The sequence below is a fragment of the Balaenoptera physalus genome (genome assembly GCF_965194825.1).
Source record: "Balaenoptera physalus genome assembly, chromosome: 7".
NCBI lineage: Eukaryota > Metazoa > Chordata > Mammalia > Artiodactyla > Balaenopteridae > Balaenoptera > Balaenoptera physalus.
The window spans coordinates 86,083,765-86,098,663 of record NC_138886.1 but is presented as its reverse complement, the minus strand read 5'-3'; the positions used below and the strand labels follow the sequence as shown (position 1 = coordinate 86,098,663).

At 42.3% G+C, this 14,899-nt stretch overlaps 1 protein-coding gene across 7 annotated transcripts in view; it reads right to left on the bottom strand.

Annotated features, from left to right (window-relative positions):
* DAPK1 (death associated protein kinase 1) overlaps positions 1-14,899 on the bottom strand; it is a 214,594-nt gene that overhangs the window by 90,910 nt on the left and 108,785 nt on the right. For all 7 annotated transcript variants that reach the window (XM_082469582.1, XM_082469576.1, XM_082469579.1 and 4 more), the window contains exon 3: positions 14,278-14,499. In XM_082469582.1, coding sequence (XP_082325708.1) covers positions 14,278-14,499 — 222 coding nt within the window. The remainder of the gene's footprint in view (positions 1-14,277; positions 14,500-14,899) is intronic.

Sequence of the window (14,899 nt, the reverse complement as noted above, 5' to 3'; positions counted from 1 at the left end):
GTGTTCTGCCTATGTTTTCCTCTAAGAGTTTGATAGTGTCTGGCCTTACATTTAGGTCTTTAATCCATTTTGAGTTTATTTTTGTATATGGGGTTAGGGAGTATTCTAATTTCATTCTTTTACATGTAGCTGTCCAGTTTTCCCAGCACCACTTATTGAAGAGACTGTCTTTTCTCCATTGTATATTCTTGCCTCCTTTATCAAAAATAGGGTGACCACATGTGTGTGGGTTTATCTCTGGACTTTCTACCCTGTTCCATTGATCTATACTTCTGTTTTTGTTCCAGTACCATACTGTCTTGATTATTGTAGCTTTGTAGTATAGTCTGAAGTCTGGGAGCCTGATTCCTCCAGCCCTGTTTTTCTTTCTCAAAATCGTTTTGGCTATTCAGGGTCTTTTGTGTTTCCACACAAATTATGAAATATTGTTTTCTAGTTCTGTGAAAAATGCCATTGGTAGTTTGATAGGGATTGCATTGAATCTGTAGATTGCTTTGGGTAGTACAGTCATTTTCAGAATCTTGATACTTCCAATCCAAGAACATGGTATATCTCTCCATCTGTTTGTATCATCTTTAATTTCTTTCATCAGTGTCTTATAGTTTTCTGCATACGGGTGTTTTGTCTCCTTAGGTAGGTTTATTCCTAGGTATTTTATTCATTAGTGTATAGGAATGCAAGAGATTTCTGTGCGTTAATTTTGTATCCTGCTACTTTACCAAATTCATTGATTAGCTCTAGTAGTTTTCTGGTAGCATCTTTAGGATTCTCTATGTATTGTATCATGTCATCTGCAAACAGTGACATTTTTACTTCTTCTTTTCCGATTTGGATTCCTTTTATATATTTTTCTTTTCTGATTGCTGTGGCTAAAACTTCCAAAACTATGTTGAATAATAGTGGTGAGAGTGGACAACCTTGTCTTGTTCCTGATCTTAGAGGAAATGGTTTCAGTTTTTCACCATTGAGAATTATGTTGGCTGTGGGTTTGTCATATATGGCCTTTATTATGCTGAGGTAAGTTCTCTCTATGCCCAGTTTCTGGAGGGTTTTTATCATAAATGTGTGTTGAATTTTGTCGAAACATTTCTCTGCATCTATTGAGATGATCATATGGTTTTTCTCCTTCAATTTTTAACATGGTTTATCACATCGATTGATTTGCATATATTGAAGAATCCTTGCATTCCTGGGATAAACCCCACCTGATCATGGTGTATGATCCTTTTAATGTGCTCTTAGCTTCTCTTTGCTAGTATTTTGTTGAGGATTTTTGCATCTATGTTCAGCAGTGATATTGGCCTGTAGTTTTCTTTCTTTGTGACATATTTGTCCGGTTTTGGTATCAGGGTGATGGTGGCCTCATAGAATGAGTTTGAGAGTGTTCCTCCCTCTGCTATATTTTGGAAGATCTTGAGAAGGATAGGTGTTAGCTCTTCTCTAAATGTTTCATAGAATTCACCTGTGAAGCCATCTGGTCCTGGGCTTTCGTTTGTTGGAAGATTTTAAATCACAGTCTCAACTGCAGTGCTTGTGATTGGTCTGTATTTTCTATTTCTTCCTGGTTCAGTCTTGGAAGGTTGTGCTTTTCTAAGAATGTGTCCATTTCTTCCAGGTTGCCCATTTTATTGGCATAGAGTTGCTTGTAGTAATCTCTCATGATCCTTTGTATTTCTGCAGTGTCAGTTGTTACTTCTCCTTTTTCATTTCTAATTCTATTGATTTGAGTCTTCTCCCTTTTTTTTTGATGAGTCTGGCTAATGGTTTATCAATTTTGCTTATCTTCTCAAAGAACCAGCTTTTAGTTTTATTGGTCTTTGCTATTGTTTCCTTCATTTCTTTTTCATTTATTCCTGATCTGATCTTTATGATGTCTTTCCTTGTTCTAACTTTGGGGTTTTCTTGTTCTTCTTTCTCTAATTGCTTTAGGTGTAAGGTTAGCTTGTTTATTTGAGATGTTTCTTGAGGTAGGATTGTGTTGCTATAAACTTCCCTCTTAGAACTGCTTTTGCTGCATCCCATAGGTTTTGGGTCTTCGTGTTTTCATTGTCATTAGTTTCTAGGTATTTTTTGATTTCGTCTTTGATTTCTTCAGTGATCTCTTGGTTATTTAGTAGTGTTGTTTAGCCTCCATGTGTTTGTATTTTTTACAGATTTTTTCCCTGTAATTGATATCTAGTCTCATAGCGTTGTGGTCAGAAAAGATACTTGATACAATTTCAATTTTCTTAAATTTACCACGGCTTGATTTGTGACCCAAGATATGATCTATCCTGGAGAATGTTACATGAGCACTTGAGAAGAAAGTTTATTGTGTTGTTTTTGGATGGAATGTCTTAGAAATATCAAGTAAGTCCATCTTGTTTAATGTATCATTTAAAGCTTCTGTTTCCTTATTTATTTTCATTTTGGATGATCTGTTCATTGGTAAAAGTAGGGTGTTAAAGACCCCTACTATGATTCTGTTACTGTCGATTTTCCCTTTTATGGCTGTTAGCATTTGCCTTATGTATTGAGGTGTTCCTATGTTGGGTACATAAATATTTACAATTGTTATATCTTCTTCTTGGATTGATCCCTGGATCATTATGTAGTATCCTTCTTTGTCTCTTGTAATAGTCTTTATTTTAAAGTCTATTTTGTCTGATATGAGAATTGCTACTCCAGCTTTCTTTTGATTTCCATTTACATGGAATATCTTTTTCCATCCCCTCACTTTCAGTCTGTATGTGTCACTAGGTCTGAAGTAGGTCTCGTGTAGACAGGATATATACAGGTCTTGTTTTTGTATCCATTCAGCCAGTCTTTGTCTTTTGGTTGGAGCATTTAATCCATTTACATTTAACGTAATTATCGATATGTATGTTCCTATTACCATTTTCTTAATTGTTTTGGGTTTATTATTGTAGGTCTTTTCCTTCTCTTGTGTTTCCTGCCTAGAGAAGTTCCTTTAGCATTTGTTGTAAAGCTGGTTTGGTGGTGCTGAATTCTCTTAGCTTTTGCTTGTCTGTAAAGGTTTTAATTTCTCCATCGAATCTGAATGAGATCCTTTCTGGGTAGAGTAATCTTGGTTGTAGGTTTTTCCCTTTCATCACTTTAAATATGTCCTGCCACTCCCTCTGGCTTGCAGAGTTTCTGCTGAAAGATCAGCTGTTAACCTTTTGGTGATTCCCTGGTATGTTATTTGTTGTTTTTCCCTTGCTGCTTTTAATATGTTTTCTTTGTATTTAATTTTTGCTAGTGTGATTAATATGTGTCTTGGCGTGTTTCTCCTTGGATTTATCCTGTATGGGACTCTCTGTGCTTCCTGGACTTGACTGACTATTTCCTTTCCCATATTAGGGACGTTTACAACTATAATCTCTTCAAATATTTTCTCAGTCCGTTTCTTTTGTTCTTCTTTTTCTGGTACCCTTATAATTCGAATGTTGTTGTGTTTAATGTTGTCCCAGAGGTCTCTGAGACTGTCCTCAATTCTTTTCATTCTGTTTTCTTTATTCTGCTCTGCAATAGTTATTTCCACTATTTTATCTTCCAGGTCACTTATCCGTTCTTCTGCCTCAGTTATTCTGCTATTGATTCCTTCTAGGGAATTTTTAATTTCATTTATTGTGTTGTTCATCATTGTTTGTTTGCTCTTTAGTTCTTCTAGGTCCTTGTTAAACGTTTCTTGTATTTTCTCCATTATATTTCCATAATGGATCATCTTTACTATCTTTACTATCATTACTTTGAATTCTTTTTCAGGTAGACTGCCTATTTCCTCTTCATTTGTTTGATCTGGTGGGTTTTTACCTGCTCCTTCATCTGCTGTGTGTTTCTCTGTATTCTCATTTTGCTTAGCTTACTGTGTTTGGGTTCTCCTTTTCGTAGGCTGCAGGTTTGTAGTTCCCATTGTTTTTGGTGTCTGCCCCCAGTGGCTAAGGTTGGTTCAGTGGGTTGTGTAGGCTTCCTGTTGGAGGGGACTGGTGCCTGTGTTTTGGTGGATGAGGCTGGATCTTGTCTTTCTGGTGGGCAGGACCACGCCCGGTGTTGGGTTTTGGGGTAACTGTGACCTTATTATGATTTTAGGCAGTCTCTCTGCTAATGGGTGCGTTAGTGTTCCTGTCTTGCTAGTTGTTTGGCATAGGGTGTCCAGCACTGGAGCTTGCTGGCCGTTGAGTGGAGCTGGGTCTTAGCATTGAGATGGAGATCTCTGGGAGAGGTTTTGCCGTTTTATATTACGTGGAGCCGGGAGGTCTCTGGTGCTGAACTCAGCTCTGCCACCTCAGAGGCACAGGCCTGACACCCAGCTGGAGCAGCAAGACCCTGTCAGCCACATGGCTCAGAAGAAAATGGAGAAAAAAAGAAAGAAGAAAAGAATAAAGTAAAATAAAATAAAGATATTAAAATAAAAAATTTAAAAATTATTAAAAATTAAAAAATAATTTAAAAAAAGAAAGAAAGAAGGAAGAGAGCAACCAAACCAAAAAGCAAATCCACTAATGATAACAAGCGCTAAAAACTATACTTAAAAAAAAAAAGAAAAAAAAACCCGGACAGATAGAACCTGAGGATAAATAGTATAAGCAAAGCTATATAGACAAAATCACACAAAGAAGCATATATATATACACACTAAGAAAAAGAGAGAAAAGAAAAAAATATATATATCTGTATATAAAAAAAAAAGGAAGAGAGCAACCAAATGAATAAACAAATCTACCAAGGATAATAAACTCTAAATACTAAATTAAGATAAACATAAAACCAGAAATAAATTGGGTGCAGAAAGCAAACCCCAAGTCTACAGTTGCTCCCAAAGTCCACCGCCTCAATTTGGGATGCTTCGTTGCCTATTCAGGTATTCCAGAGATGCAGGGTACATCAAGTTGATTGTGGAGATTAAACCCGCTACTCCTGAGGCTGCTGGGAGAGATTTCCTTTTCTCTTCTTTGTTCGCACAGCTCCTGGGGTTCAGGTTTGGATGTGGCCTCGCTTCTGCATGTAGGTCGCCTGAGGGCATCTGTTCGTCACTCAGTTAGGACGGGGTTAAAGAAGCAGCTGATTCGGGGGCTCTGGCTCACTCAGGCCGGGGGGAGGGAGGGGTACAGCATGCAGGGCGAGCCTGCGGCGGCAGAGGCCGGCATGACGTTGCAACAGCCTGAGGCGCACCGTGTGTTCTCCTGGGGAAGTTGTCCCTGTATCACCGGACACTGGCAGTGGCGGGCTGCACAGGCTCCTGGGAGGGGAGGTGTGGAGAGTGACCTGTACTTGCACACAGGCTTCTTGGTGGCTGCAGCAGCAGCCTTAGCATCCCCTGCCCGTCTCTGGGGTCCGCGTTGATAGCCATGGCTCGCGCCCATCTCTGGAGCTCCTTTAGGCTGTGCTCTGGATCCCCTGTCCTCGCACACCCCGAAACAACAATCTCTTGCCTCTTAGGCATGTCCAGACTTTTTCTTGGATTCCCTCCTGGCTCGCTGTGGTGCACTAGCCCCCTCCAGGCTGTGTTCACGCAGCCAACCCCAGTCCTCTCCCTGCGATCTGACCTCTGGAGCCTGAGCCTCAGCTCCCAGCCCCAACCCATCCCAGCGGGTGAGCAGACAAGCCTCTCAGGCTGGTGAGTGCTGGTCGGCACCGATCCTCTGTGTGGGAATCTCTCCACTTTGCCCTCTGCACCCCTGTTGCTGTGCTCTCCTCCATGGCTCCGAAGCTCCCCCTCTCCACCACCCTCAGTCTCCGTCTGCGAGGGGGATTCCTAGTGTGTGAAAACCTTTCCTCCTTCACAGCTCCCTCCCACTGGTGCAGTTCCCATCCCTATTCTTTTGTCTCTGTGTTTTCTTTTTTCTTTTGCCCTACCCAGGTATGTGGGGAGTCTCTTGCCTTTTGGGAGGTCTGAGCTCTTCTGCCAGCGTTCAGTAGGTGTTCTGTAGGAGTTGTTCTACATGTAGATGTATTTCTGATGTATTTGTGGGGAGGAAGGTGATCTCCATGTGTTATTCCTCCACCATCTTGAAGGTTTCGACCTTCTGTTTGTTCTTTAAACAACATTTTTCAATGGTGTGAGGCAGAAGGGAGGCTCCCAGGGAGTCATCGATGTTCTGGAGAGATTGTTACTGATCTACTCTAAATACTAGCCTAATAAGGGAATCCCACCCATGACCTGTGATCTGGATGCTCTCTCTTCTGCAGCATTGGCTCAGGGGGAGTCCCCCCCACAGCTTCTTGTTCCCAAAGCTGACCCCAACCACCACCCTAGAATTCTGGGCACAGTGTGCCTAGACGTGGGTGCTGTATGAGCAGCGTGAGGCAAGCCAGGCAGAAGGTCTGGACTGAACGTGGGCCACCTAACCAGCAGCTCTCGACCTGGGAGGGACCTGGGCTCTGGGGGCAGAAAAGAAGCTGAGCAGTGCAGCGAGGCTGTGATTGTGTCCAGGACGGCCCCCACCTCGGACAGACGAAACCAGAGCAGCAAGGAGAGGGAGCAGAGCAAGAGGGGAAACCAGAATGCCTGAGGGGTCATTTGAAGCCACAATTCCACAGAGTAACCTTCTCTTGCATGCTCTCGAAGTGTTGATTAGGAGAGTGGTTAACCAAGACAGGAAGAATAATGAGATCTGTGACATGGCTGTGAATTTCCAAGAGGAAGTGTGAACAGTTCCCAGGGATTTGGAGTACCCCAGAGCATCATAAAGTAGAATCTGTGGTCCCTGAGGAGGGATTAATAGCCCATCACTGCAGCTATGGAAGTCTCTGAGGTTGGCAGGCAGCAGTGTTACCCCAGTTTACCAAACCTTAACAATTATACACCTTTCTTGGAGATAAGCAAAGATTTCAAATACTCACTATCTATAACTTATGTATACAGCACAGAGTAAATCGAGCCAGATATTAAAATTATGAATATATGATAAAAACTGCACATCTATGAGCTCACAGATACTAGGTGTGGTTTGTTTTTATGATTTTCATTGTCCCAATTTTTCTAAGACCATCTGGAAATCAAATAATCCATTTAAGTGAATAAAAATGCCCATTTAATAAACACTAAGGAAACACTTTCAACTGAACTAGCAAGAAGTAAGAGAATGGGGGAAGACATACCTACAGGGTTTTATTTCTCAAGAGAATGCCTGAGTGGAAAATAACCTATTCTACACAAATTTAATTCTGTTGTGAAAAGTTGAGACTGTTGCCAAATGCATTTCAGTTCTCTGTTCTTGCCTAATAGTAGATATCTGAGGATCCAGAAGTCAAAAGTGTAACCCAGAACAGTTCTTGAAATTACCTTTGTGAATAAAAACAAAAGTTCAAAAAGTCAAAAGAGCTGGCTGGAGCTCAGGGAAGAGAGAACAAATGTAGCAGTGAAAAAGAAAAATAAAAAGAAGGAAGGAAGGATGGAAGGGAGGAAGGAAGGAAGGAAAGAAAGAAAGAAAGGAAGGAAGGAAGGAAGGAAGGAAGGAAGGAAGGAAGGAAGAAAGAAAGAAAGAAAGAAAGAAAGAAAGAAAGAAAAAGAAAGAAAGAAAAAGAAAAAGAAAGAAAAAGAGAGAAAGAGAGACAGAGGGAGAAAGGAAGGAAGGAAAGCATTTTAGCAATCTTAATGTGTTTTTGTGTCTTGTGAGGACCAGGAGAGCAGTAGAGAATGGGGGCGGGGGACTGAAAGGCCCCTGGTGTCAGATACGCCTCATTTACCAGCATCACTTATGTCCCTACAACGGCATTCAGCTTAGTACAACTTTGCCACTTTTAAGGTAGCCTGAAACCATCACTTTAATCACTGCATTTGCTTCTTGAAAGGCCCTTGCAATTCTGGATTTGCTGTCAGTGAAGCATGAACCTATCCACATACATCCACTGTGCTGATGTACAATGAAGCAATCATATTTATATTCTTATGAGTCTGCATCTCCGTTTGGCTACGAGAGAGTGAGCCAACTTAACAATGATCCTGCATAAAGTAATCTAATATTACACAAATATCTGAATACAACTCGGCAGTTGTTTGCAATGAACAAACTGAATTCCAGAAATTATTAACTTAGACAAAGTCAGAAAGAGAGCTGAAAAGGAGAGTTGTTCTTCCATTGGTATAGAGTTTCCATTTTGCAAGATGAACAAGTTCTGGAGACCTGTTATACAGGTGAATACGTTATGCTCCTGAACTGTATACTTAAAAATGTTTAACATGGTCAATTTTATGTTATGTGTTTTCTACCACAGTAGAAAAAGTAATAAAATTTACTTTATTAAATAAATAAAAAGAGTGCATTAATTCCATGTCCTGCACCTGGCTACAACCACTGCATACTGCACTAATTAAACTGAAATTCCTATGAGAAAGAGAGAGAGAGAGAGAGAGAGAGAGAGAGAGAAGATTACTCTAACTAAAAGACCTGCTTTAAATTCCAAGCAGAACAAATAAAGGGGAAAATTTAAGGTTGGAGACCCAAACTGGCTTGATTTCTTTGGAACAATCCACTATGCCAAGTTTACATGGCAATTCTAGGATTTTTAGTTTATAATTCTTAACAGGGTAACCTTTCAGACAGGTTATCCAAAGCTCAGGTGACCCTCCTGAAGCAGGCCATGACAGGGTGATGTCCATTCCTGACTTAAGGTAGACCCAGAATCACCTACCCCACTCAAGCCCTCCTCTGCGCAAGCTTCCTGCAGGGAGGAAGAGTCATGCATCCCACTGTTTCTTGGTTGCCTGATGGAATTACCATGATTAGGTGCTTTATTTTGTTGTTAACTGGCTTACAGAATTTTCGGTTAACACATGAGTGGGCTTGCAGTCCAGCAACGGGTAGTTTTCTATTCTAGTGCTTCTGTATTAGTTTGCTAAGGCTCCTGTAACAAAGTACCACACAATGGGTGGCTTAAAACTACAGAAATTGATTATCTCACAGTTCTGGAGGCCAGAAGTCTGAAAGCAAGGTGTGGGCTGTGGTCTTGGTTCCTTCTGAGGGCTCCAATGGGAATCTGTTCCAGGCCTCTCTCCTAGTAGCTTGTAGATGCTACTATTGCATCACTTCAATCCTCCATCTCCACATGGCCTTCTCCCCAGGTCTCTGTCTCCACATGGCCTTCTTCTTATAAGGTCACATGGGATAAGGAGCCCGCTCTACTCCAGTATGACCTCATCTTAACTAATGACATCTGCAATGACCCTATTGCCAAATAAGGGGACATTTTGTGATAAAGGGAGTTGGGACTTCAACATATCATTTTGGGGGAGACACAATTCAACCTACAACAGCTTCTCAAAAGGTGAACCCTAGACCAGCAGCATCGGCATCACCTGGGAATTTGTTTAAAATGTAAATTCTTGGGCCTTACCCTAGACATACTGATTCAGAAACTCTGGAAGTGCAGCCAAATAATGTGTATTTTAACAAGCCTTCAGGAGATTCTGAAGCACGCTAAAGTTTGAGAACCACTGGTAAACCATACTGGACATTTAAAAAATCATTTTGTAATGCTAAGTGTGTATCTTGCCTTTCCAACAGAATAGCTAGCCTTTTGGGGCTGTCTCTGACTGTATTTACCACCTGCTGCTAATACTTATTGCTCACATAAAACAGGCTAGAATCTGGAGTTCTGTGAAGGCCACATGTGACCTTCAGGAAGGCTTTATTTTGTCTGCTCATGAATACTATGAATTAACTGCCAAAATTAAAAACCTAGATACCAGACTTTTCTTGAAAAAGACTGCAGGATCTGGCAACACTGGATCCAAAATCCCACATGGCAACAATCAACAGAAGAGTGGCTGAGGGTTCAGTTAGCCACAGTCCCCACCATTCCCTGATGCTTCCCTGATTCTGAGGCTTTGTGTAGACCAACTTCACTCATTTACATCACCTGTCCAGCCTCTAAAGGCATTTGGGTTTGACCCATGTCTGGGCAGAGGGACCCTAAATTATCCACAGCTTGAAATACTTAGCTGTTTCTGAGCAGCAAGTTTAGGAACAGAATTCTAGAAGCCAGTGTCTCTGATTAGCACTGACTTTGTTTGCCTTCACTTTTCACCAGGTAACAGGGCAAGTTATGAAATGACTCAAGCACTGAAGATCAAAGTTTTGTAGTGGCTTGCCCATGTGACAATGCACGGGTGAGCTGTAACAGAACAAAGAGATTTTTGTATGACTTCATTATGGAACAATGGGATGTGGAGGACATGGAATTGTGATTTTGAGACATCAGGTTTGCCTCCTTCTTGTATATGCTCTGCTGAGCTGCAATAGCAGATAAGGTGTGAAAAGATTCTTTTCCAGAGAAGCATGTGGGGGAAATATCATTCTTCAAAACTACTTTCAGGGCTTACAGAAATTTTAAGTCAAATCCTGGAGTAGGATTTGACAACTGTGCCTTTAACACAGACACCAAGTAGCTTCTGTACAAAGGACGGAAAAGATATCATTTCTGTATCTCGCCCAGATCACTGGGGGCAGCTCATGAAATAGTGCATGGAGTGGTGGTTTGGGGTCTCTGTCTCAGTGGTAAGGACAGGGCCAGATGTGGGAGTGAGAACTCACACATCCACGTGGAAACAGGCTTCAATGAGGGAAGTTTCAACAAGGGAGCAAGCTTCATTAGTAAGCCTGAAGGAAGCCCTATTGCCATGGAGTTCATCCCAAAGCAATAAATCAAAAAAATATATCCACTCAAAGATTACTGAACCAGAGGATACAGACAAGGGGCCACTATTAGGTCATAGGGCTATTTTCTGACAAATTCTTACATTTTATTCTCTCCTTAACCACCACTGTATCCCAGCATTCCTAAGAAAGGAAAGAAGAGATGGAATATGTCACTGATGACTAAATCTTCCTTTAAAGCTGTTAGAATTTACAACAATAATTTTCTCAAAGGCAAAGATGACTCTTTCTCCTGGGCAGACCTAATATTTTGAATAGTCTATTAAAAATTATAACACCTCTTCATGGCAAAGTAAATATATATATAAAATGGGACAGACTTGTGATGTGAAAACAAGGGTGCACTTTCCCTCCTTAGTCTTTGGTACCAGTGTATTAGTCAGGGTTCTCCAGAGAAACAGAACCAAAAGGATGTACAGATATAAAGAGAGAAAGAGATTTATTTTAAGAAATTGGCTCATGCAGTCATGGAGGCTGACAAGTCCCAAGACCTGCAAGTGGAGTCCACTGAACCCAGCTGGTGACCCAGGAGAGCCAATGTATCAGTTTCAGTCTGAAGACAGGAAAAAGCCAATGTCCCTGCTTGAAGGCCATCAGGTAGGAGGAATTCCCTTTTATTCAGGGTAAGGTCAGCTTTTATGTTCCATTTGGGACCTCAACTGATTAGATGAGGCCCACCCCCATCGGGGAGGGCAATCTGCTTTACTCAGTCTACGATTCAAATGTTAACCTCATCCAGAAACACCCTCAAGACACAACCCAGAATAATGTTTAACCAAATGTTGGGACACCCTGTGGCACAGTCAATTGACACATAAAAGTAACCATCACTACTCCCCACATGCCCAGTGGGTGAAAAGACTAGGACAATCAGCTCACAGGGAATGCCGGAATCTGTAAGGAGCAAATACCCAGGGAAGACAAACATGCATCTGACCCTGTGGGGAAGGGGCCATCTCCTAAGACTACTCCTGCTCCTTCCACCTAACAGTTGCTCTTTGTGAGCTCACTCAACTTTTATTCAAGGTCTCCACATAATGAACTATGTAAAGCTGTATGCCATTATCCACCTAATAGAATGGCTACAATTAGAAACAAATATTGACAATACAAAGGGCTGATGGAGCAACTGGAACACTCATTCATTGCTGGAAGGGCTGTAAAATGGTGAAGCCACTTTAGAACACAGTTTGGCAACTGCTTGTAGAGTTAGATGTACACTTACCACATGACCCAGCAAACCCACTCAATGGTATTTACCCCAAAGAAATGAAAACTTATGTTCACACACAAGTATGTATGTGACTGTTTATGGTAGCTGTATGCATGATCACCAAATATTAGAAACAATCCAAATGTCCTTCAATGGGTGAATAGATAAACAAACACCACACAATGGAATACTATTCAGCAATAAAAAGGAGCAAACGGCTCATGCACAAATCTCAAAAGCATTACGTTGAGTGAAAGAAGTCGGTCTCAAAAGATTGAATACTTTATAATACTACTTATATAATTTTTGAAAAGACAAAACTACAGTGATAGAGAATGGCTCAGTGATTGCCGGAGGGTAGAGGGAAGAAGGTGGGTGTGACTAGAAGGGGAGAGTACAAGGTAGTTTTTGGGGCAATGGGACTATTCTGAATCCTGATTTGGGTGGTGGTTACACAAATCTATATGTGTGTCAACTTTCATAGAATTACACAACCCTCCCCCAACATCAAATTTACTATATAATAATTAAAAAAAAATTTTAATCAAGTGGTAAAAAAAACCTGTATGTTATCCATTTTATGCACAAGATAAATGCACCTAGTGGAAAATACCTATGAACTGGGAGTCCGTCAACAGAAGCTGAATCCAGAATATACACACGCAGGTGGCAGTAACTCCCCAGCACCATTTGTACATTCTGATATACAAAGGGAGCAAATTACATTCTTGACTTACTACGCACGACGACCTGGTAATTCTCTGAAAACGCAAAACAGTTGTGATCTACATAATTTCTTTCCCAGGAACTTTGCATTCATGGTCTCTGACAACAGTCTTAAGGGAGGAAATTTAGGCTTAGAGATAGATGGTAAAGGATTTGCCCTGGATTTTGATCTTGGTTCTGTCTGGTTTCCAAGTCACCATATAAAGCCTTAGCAAGGATTACACTCTGATTCCTGTCTTTTCTCTGCTGAACCCTGAGCAGGCCCCTTAATCCTCTGTGCCTTTAAAACCCTGCTCTTCCTTTAAAGCAGTGGTTCTCAAGGAGGGGGTGGGGGGGGCGTGGGGAGGCGGGTAGGGGGAGAAAAGAATCTGCCCCCCGGGGGACATGTGGAAGTGTCTGGAGGCATTTTTAGTTGTGACAGCTAGAGAAGAGGATGCTATCTGGTGGGTAGAAGCCAGAGATGTTGCTAAACATCCTACAACACACAGGATGGCCCCCTGAACAAAGGATTATGCAGCCCAGTATGTCACTAGTGCAGAGGTTGAGAACTTCCCAGAAACATGTATTAAACACATCCATGAGCCAGACATGTTTATGTTCTCATCTCTTTTATCTCCTCAAAACCCTTTTGAGGTAGGTATTATTGACCCTAATTTATAGTTAAGAAGGTTGTTGCTCAGACGCGTAAAGGAATGTGCCCAGATCCCAGTGGTGAAACAAGAGGCAGTGGGCATCCCAGGCCCTTGTGACTGCAAAGCACAGGTCCCCATAATGCGGTGCCCTCAAGGCTGAGCTCCCTCTGTATACCTCCCTTCACTTCCATCTCCCCTGGTCTCAAAAATCACCTCTTAGCCCTAAGAGATCTGCACATAAGGGGGCGCTGCTGGGCTGGCAGATGGACACATCTTAATTCGAGGCTCCAGGAAATGGGTGGTTCACTAAGAACCACCCAGGATTGCTCCATCCATCCCTCCCTCTGCCCTCAGGTTACTAATGTGTGTCCTCCATCCAGACAGCCCAGAGACACTCCCAGTTGCACGTTCTTGGATGACTTCCTCTCCTCTCCTGCCAGCCCATGTTGCTGGACTCATCACCAGGAGTGGGGCCCTCAGGCAGAGGGCCAGGGCCAGGGGGACGCGTCACAGAACATCACGCTACAGTTTCCCACAATAACATCCGATGGGCAGGGTGTGCCTGAGAAAATCAGCAAAACGCTTTAAAAACAAGTCCTATAATCACCCCTGAGTGATTCTGGTTCAATTTTACCCTTTCACATGAGTGTTGACAGTTCCAACAGTTAAAAATGGGGTGTGGTAAGACAGAGGGGAGAGAATAGAGAAAGAAAGAAAAAGAGAAGTAGGAAAACAGAGGGAAGGCAGAGGAACAGCATGACAGGAGGGAAGAATATAAGCCTAAAGCTTAACATGAAACTCAAAACACAGACGACCTCATGACAAACGAGGAAGAACCCCAAGATTGGGGACGCCCTTGCAAATCAAGTGGGACCACATCAATGGAAGCTGCTGCAGAATTACTCCAGATAACTGCAGCCAGCCTCAGAGCGCACCACCCACTGCAGTTCCTGAACTTGGTAAAGCCAAGTCAATCCCTGAGGCGGCTCCGGGGCTGGTCACTGCGCTGTCCAGCTGCCAGGTAACCTGCAGCCCACCTTCCTCCCCGCCCAGCCACAGCACTCACAGTTCCAGGATCAGGATGACGTCCGTCTTGTTCTCATAAACCTCGTGCAGGGTGATGACGTTGGGGTGCTGGATCTCCTTCAGGATGCTGACCTCCCTCTCGATATCCTCACGGCTCACGCCCCGCCGGCTGGATTTGGTCCTCCTTTTCTTGATGAATTTGGCGGCATACTGTAGACCGGTGCTTTTCTCACGGCATTTCTTCACGACTGCAAACTGCCCACTGAAGAGAGAAGGCAGAGAGGTCCCAGGTCATCTATACATTCTTTATTGTTCACTAAAACCCAGGTTTGGGCAAGGATGTGGCCCCATGCCGGTGCGGGGGCGGGGAGGCGGGGGGGGGGGGAGGGGGTGGGGAGAACAACAGGATTATAAATAAATAGGAAAGTCCAAATTGTGGGAAATTAACAAATTCAACAGAGAAATTTCTTCTATATTTCAGTTCCATTAAGACTGTCTCTTTATGAACATTGTTGCAAAGAACAAAAATTTATTTCCTTGAATTAAATTTTATTAATTGGTAATATGCCCCCATTTCTCTGCTCTCCTCCTTCTCCCCCATTTCAGATTCAGGGACCACAGGAAGGACCTCCCTCCTGTCTGACCTCATTTCCTTGTTCTTA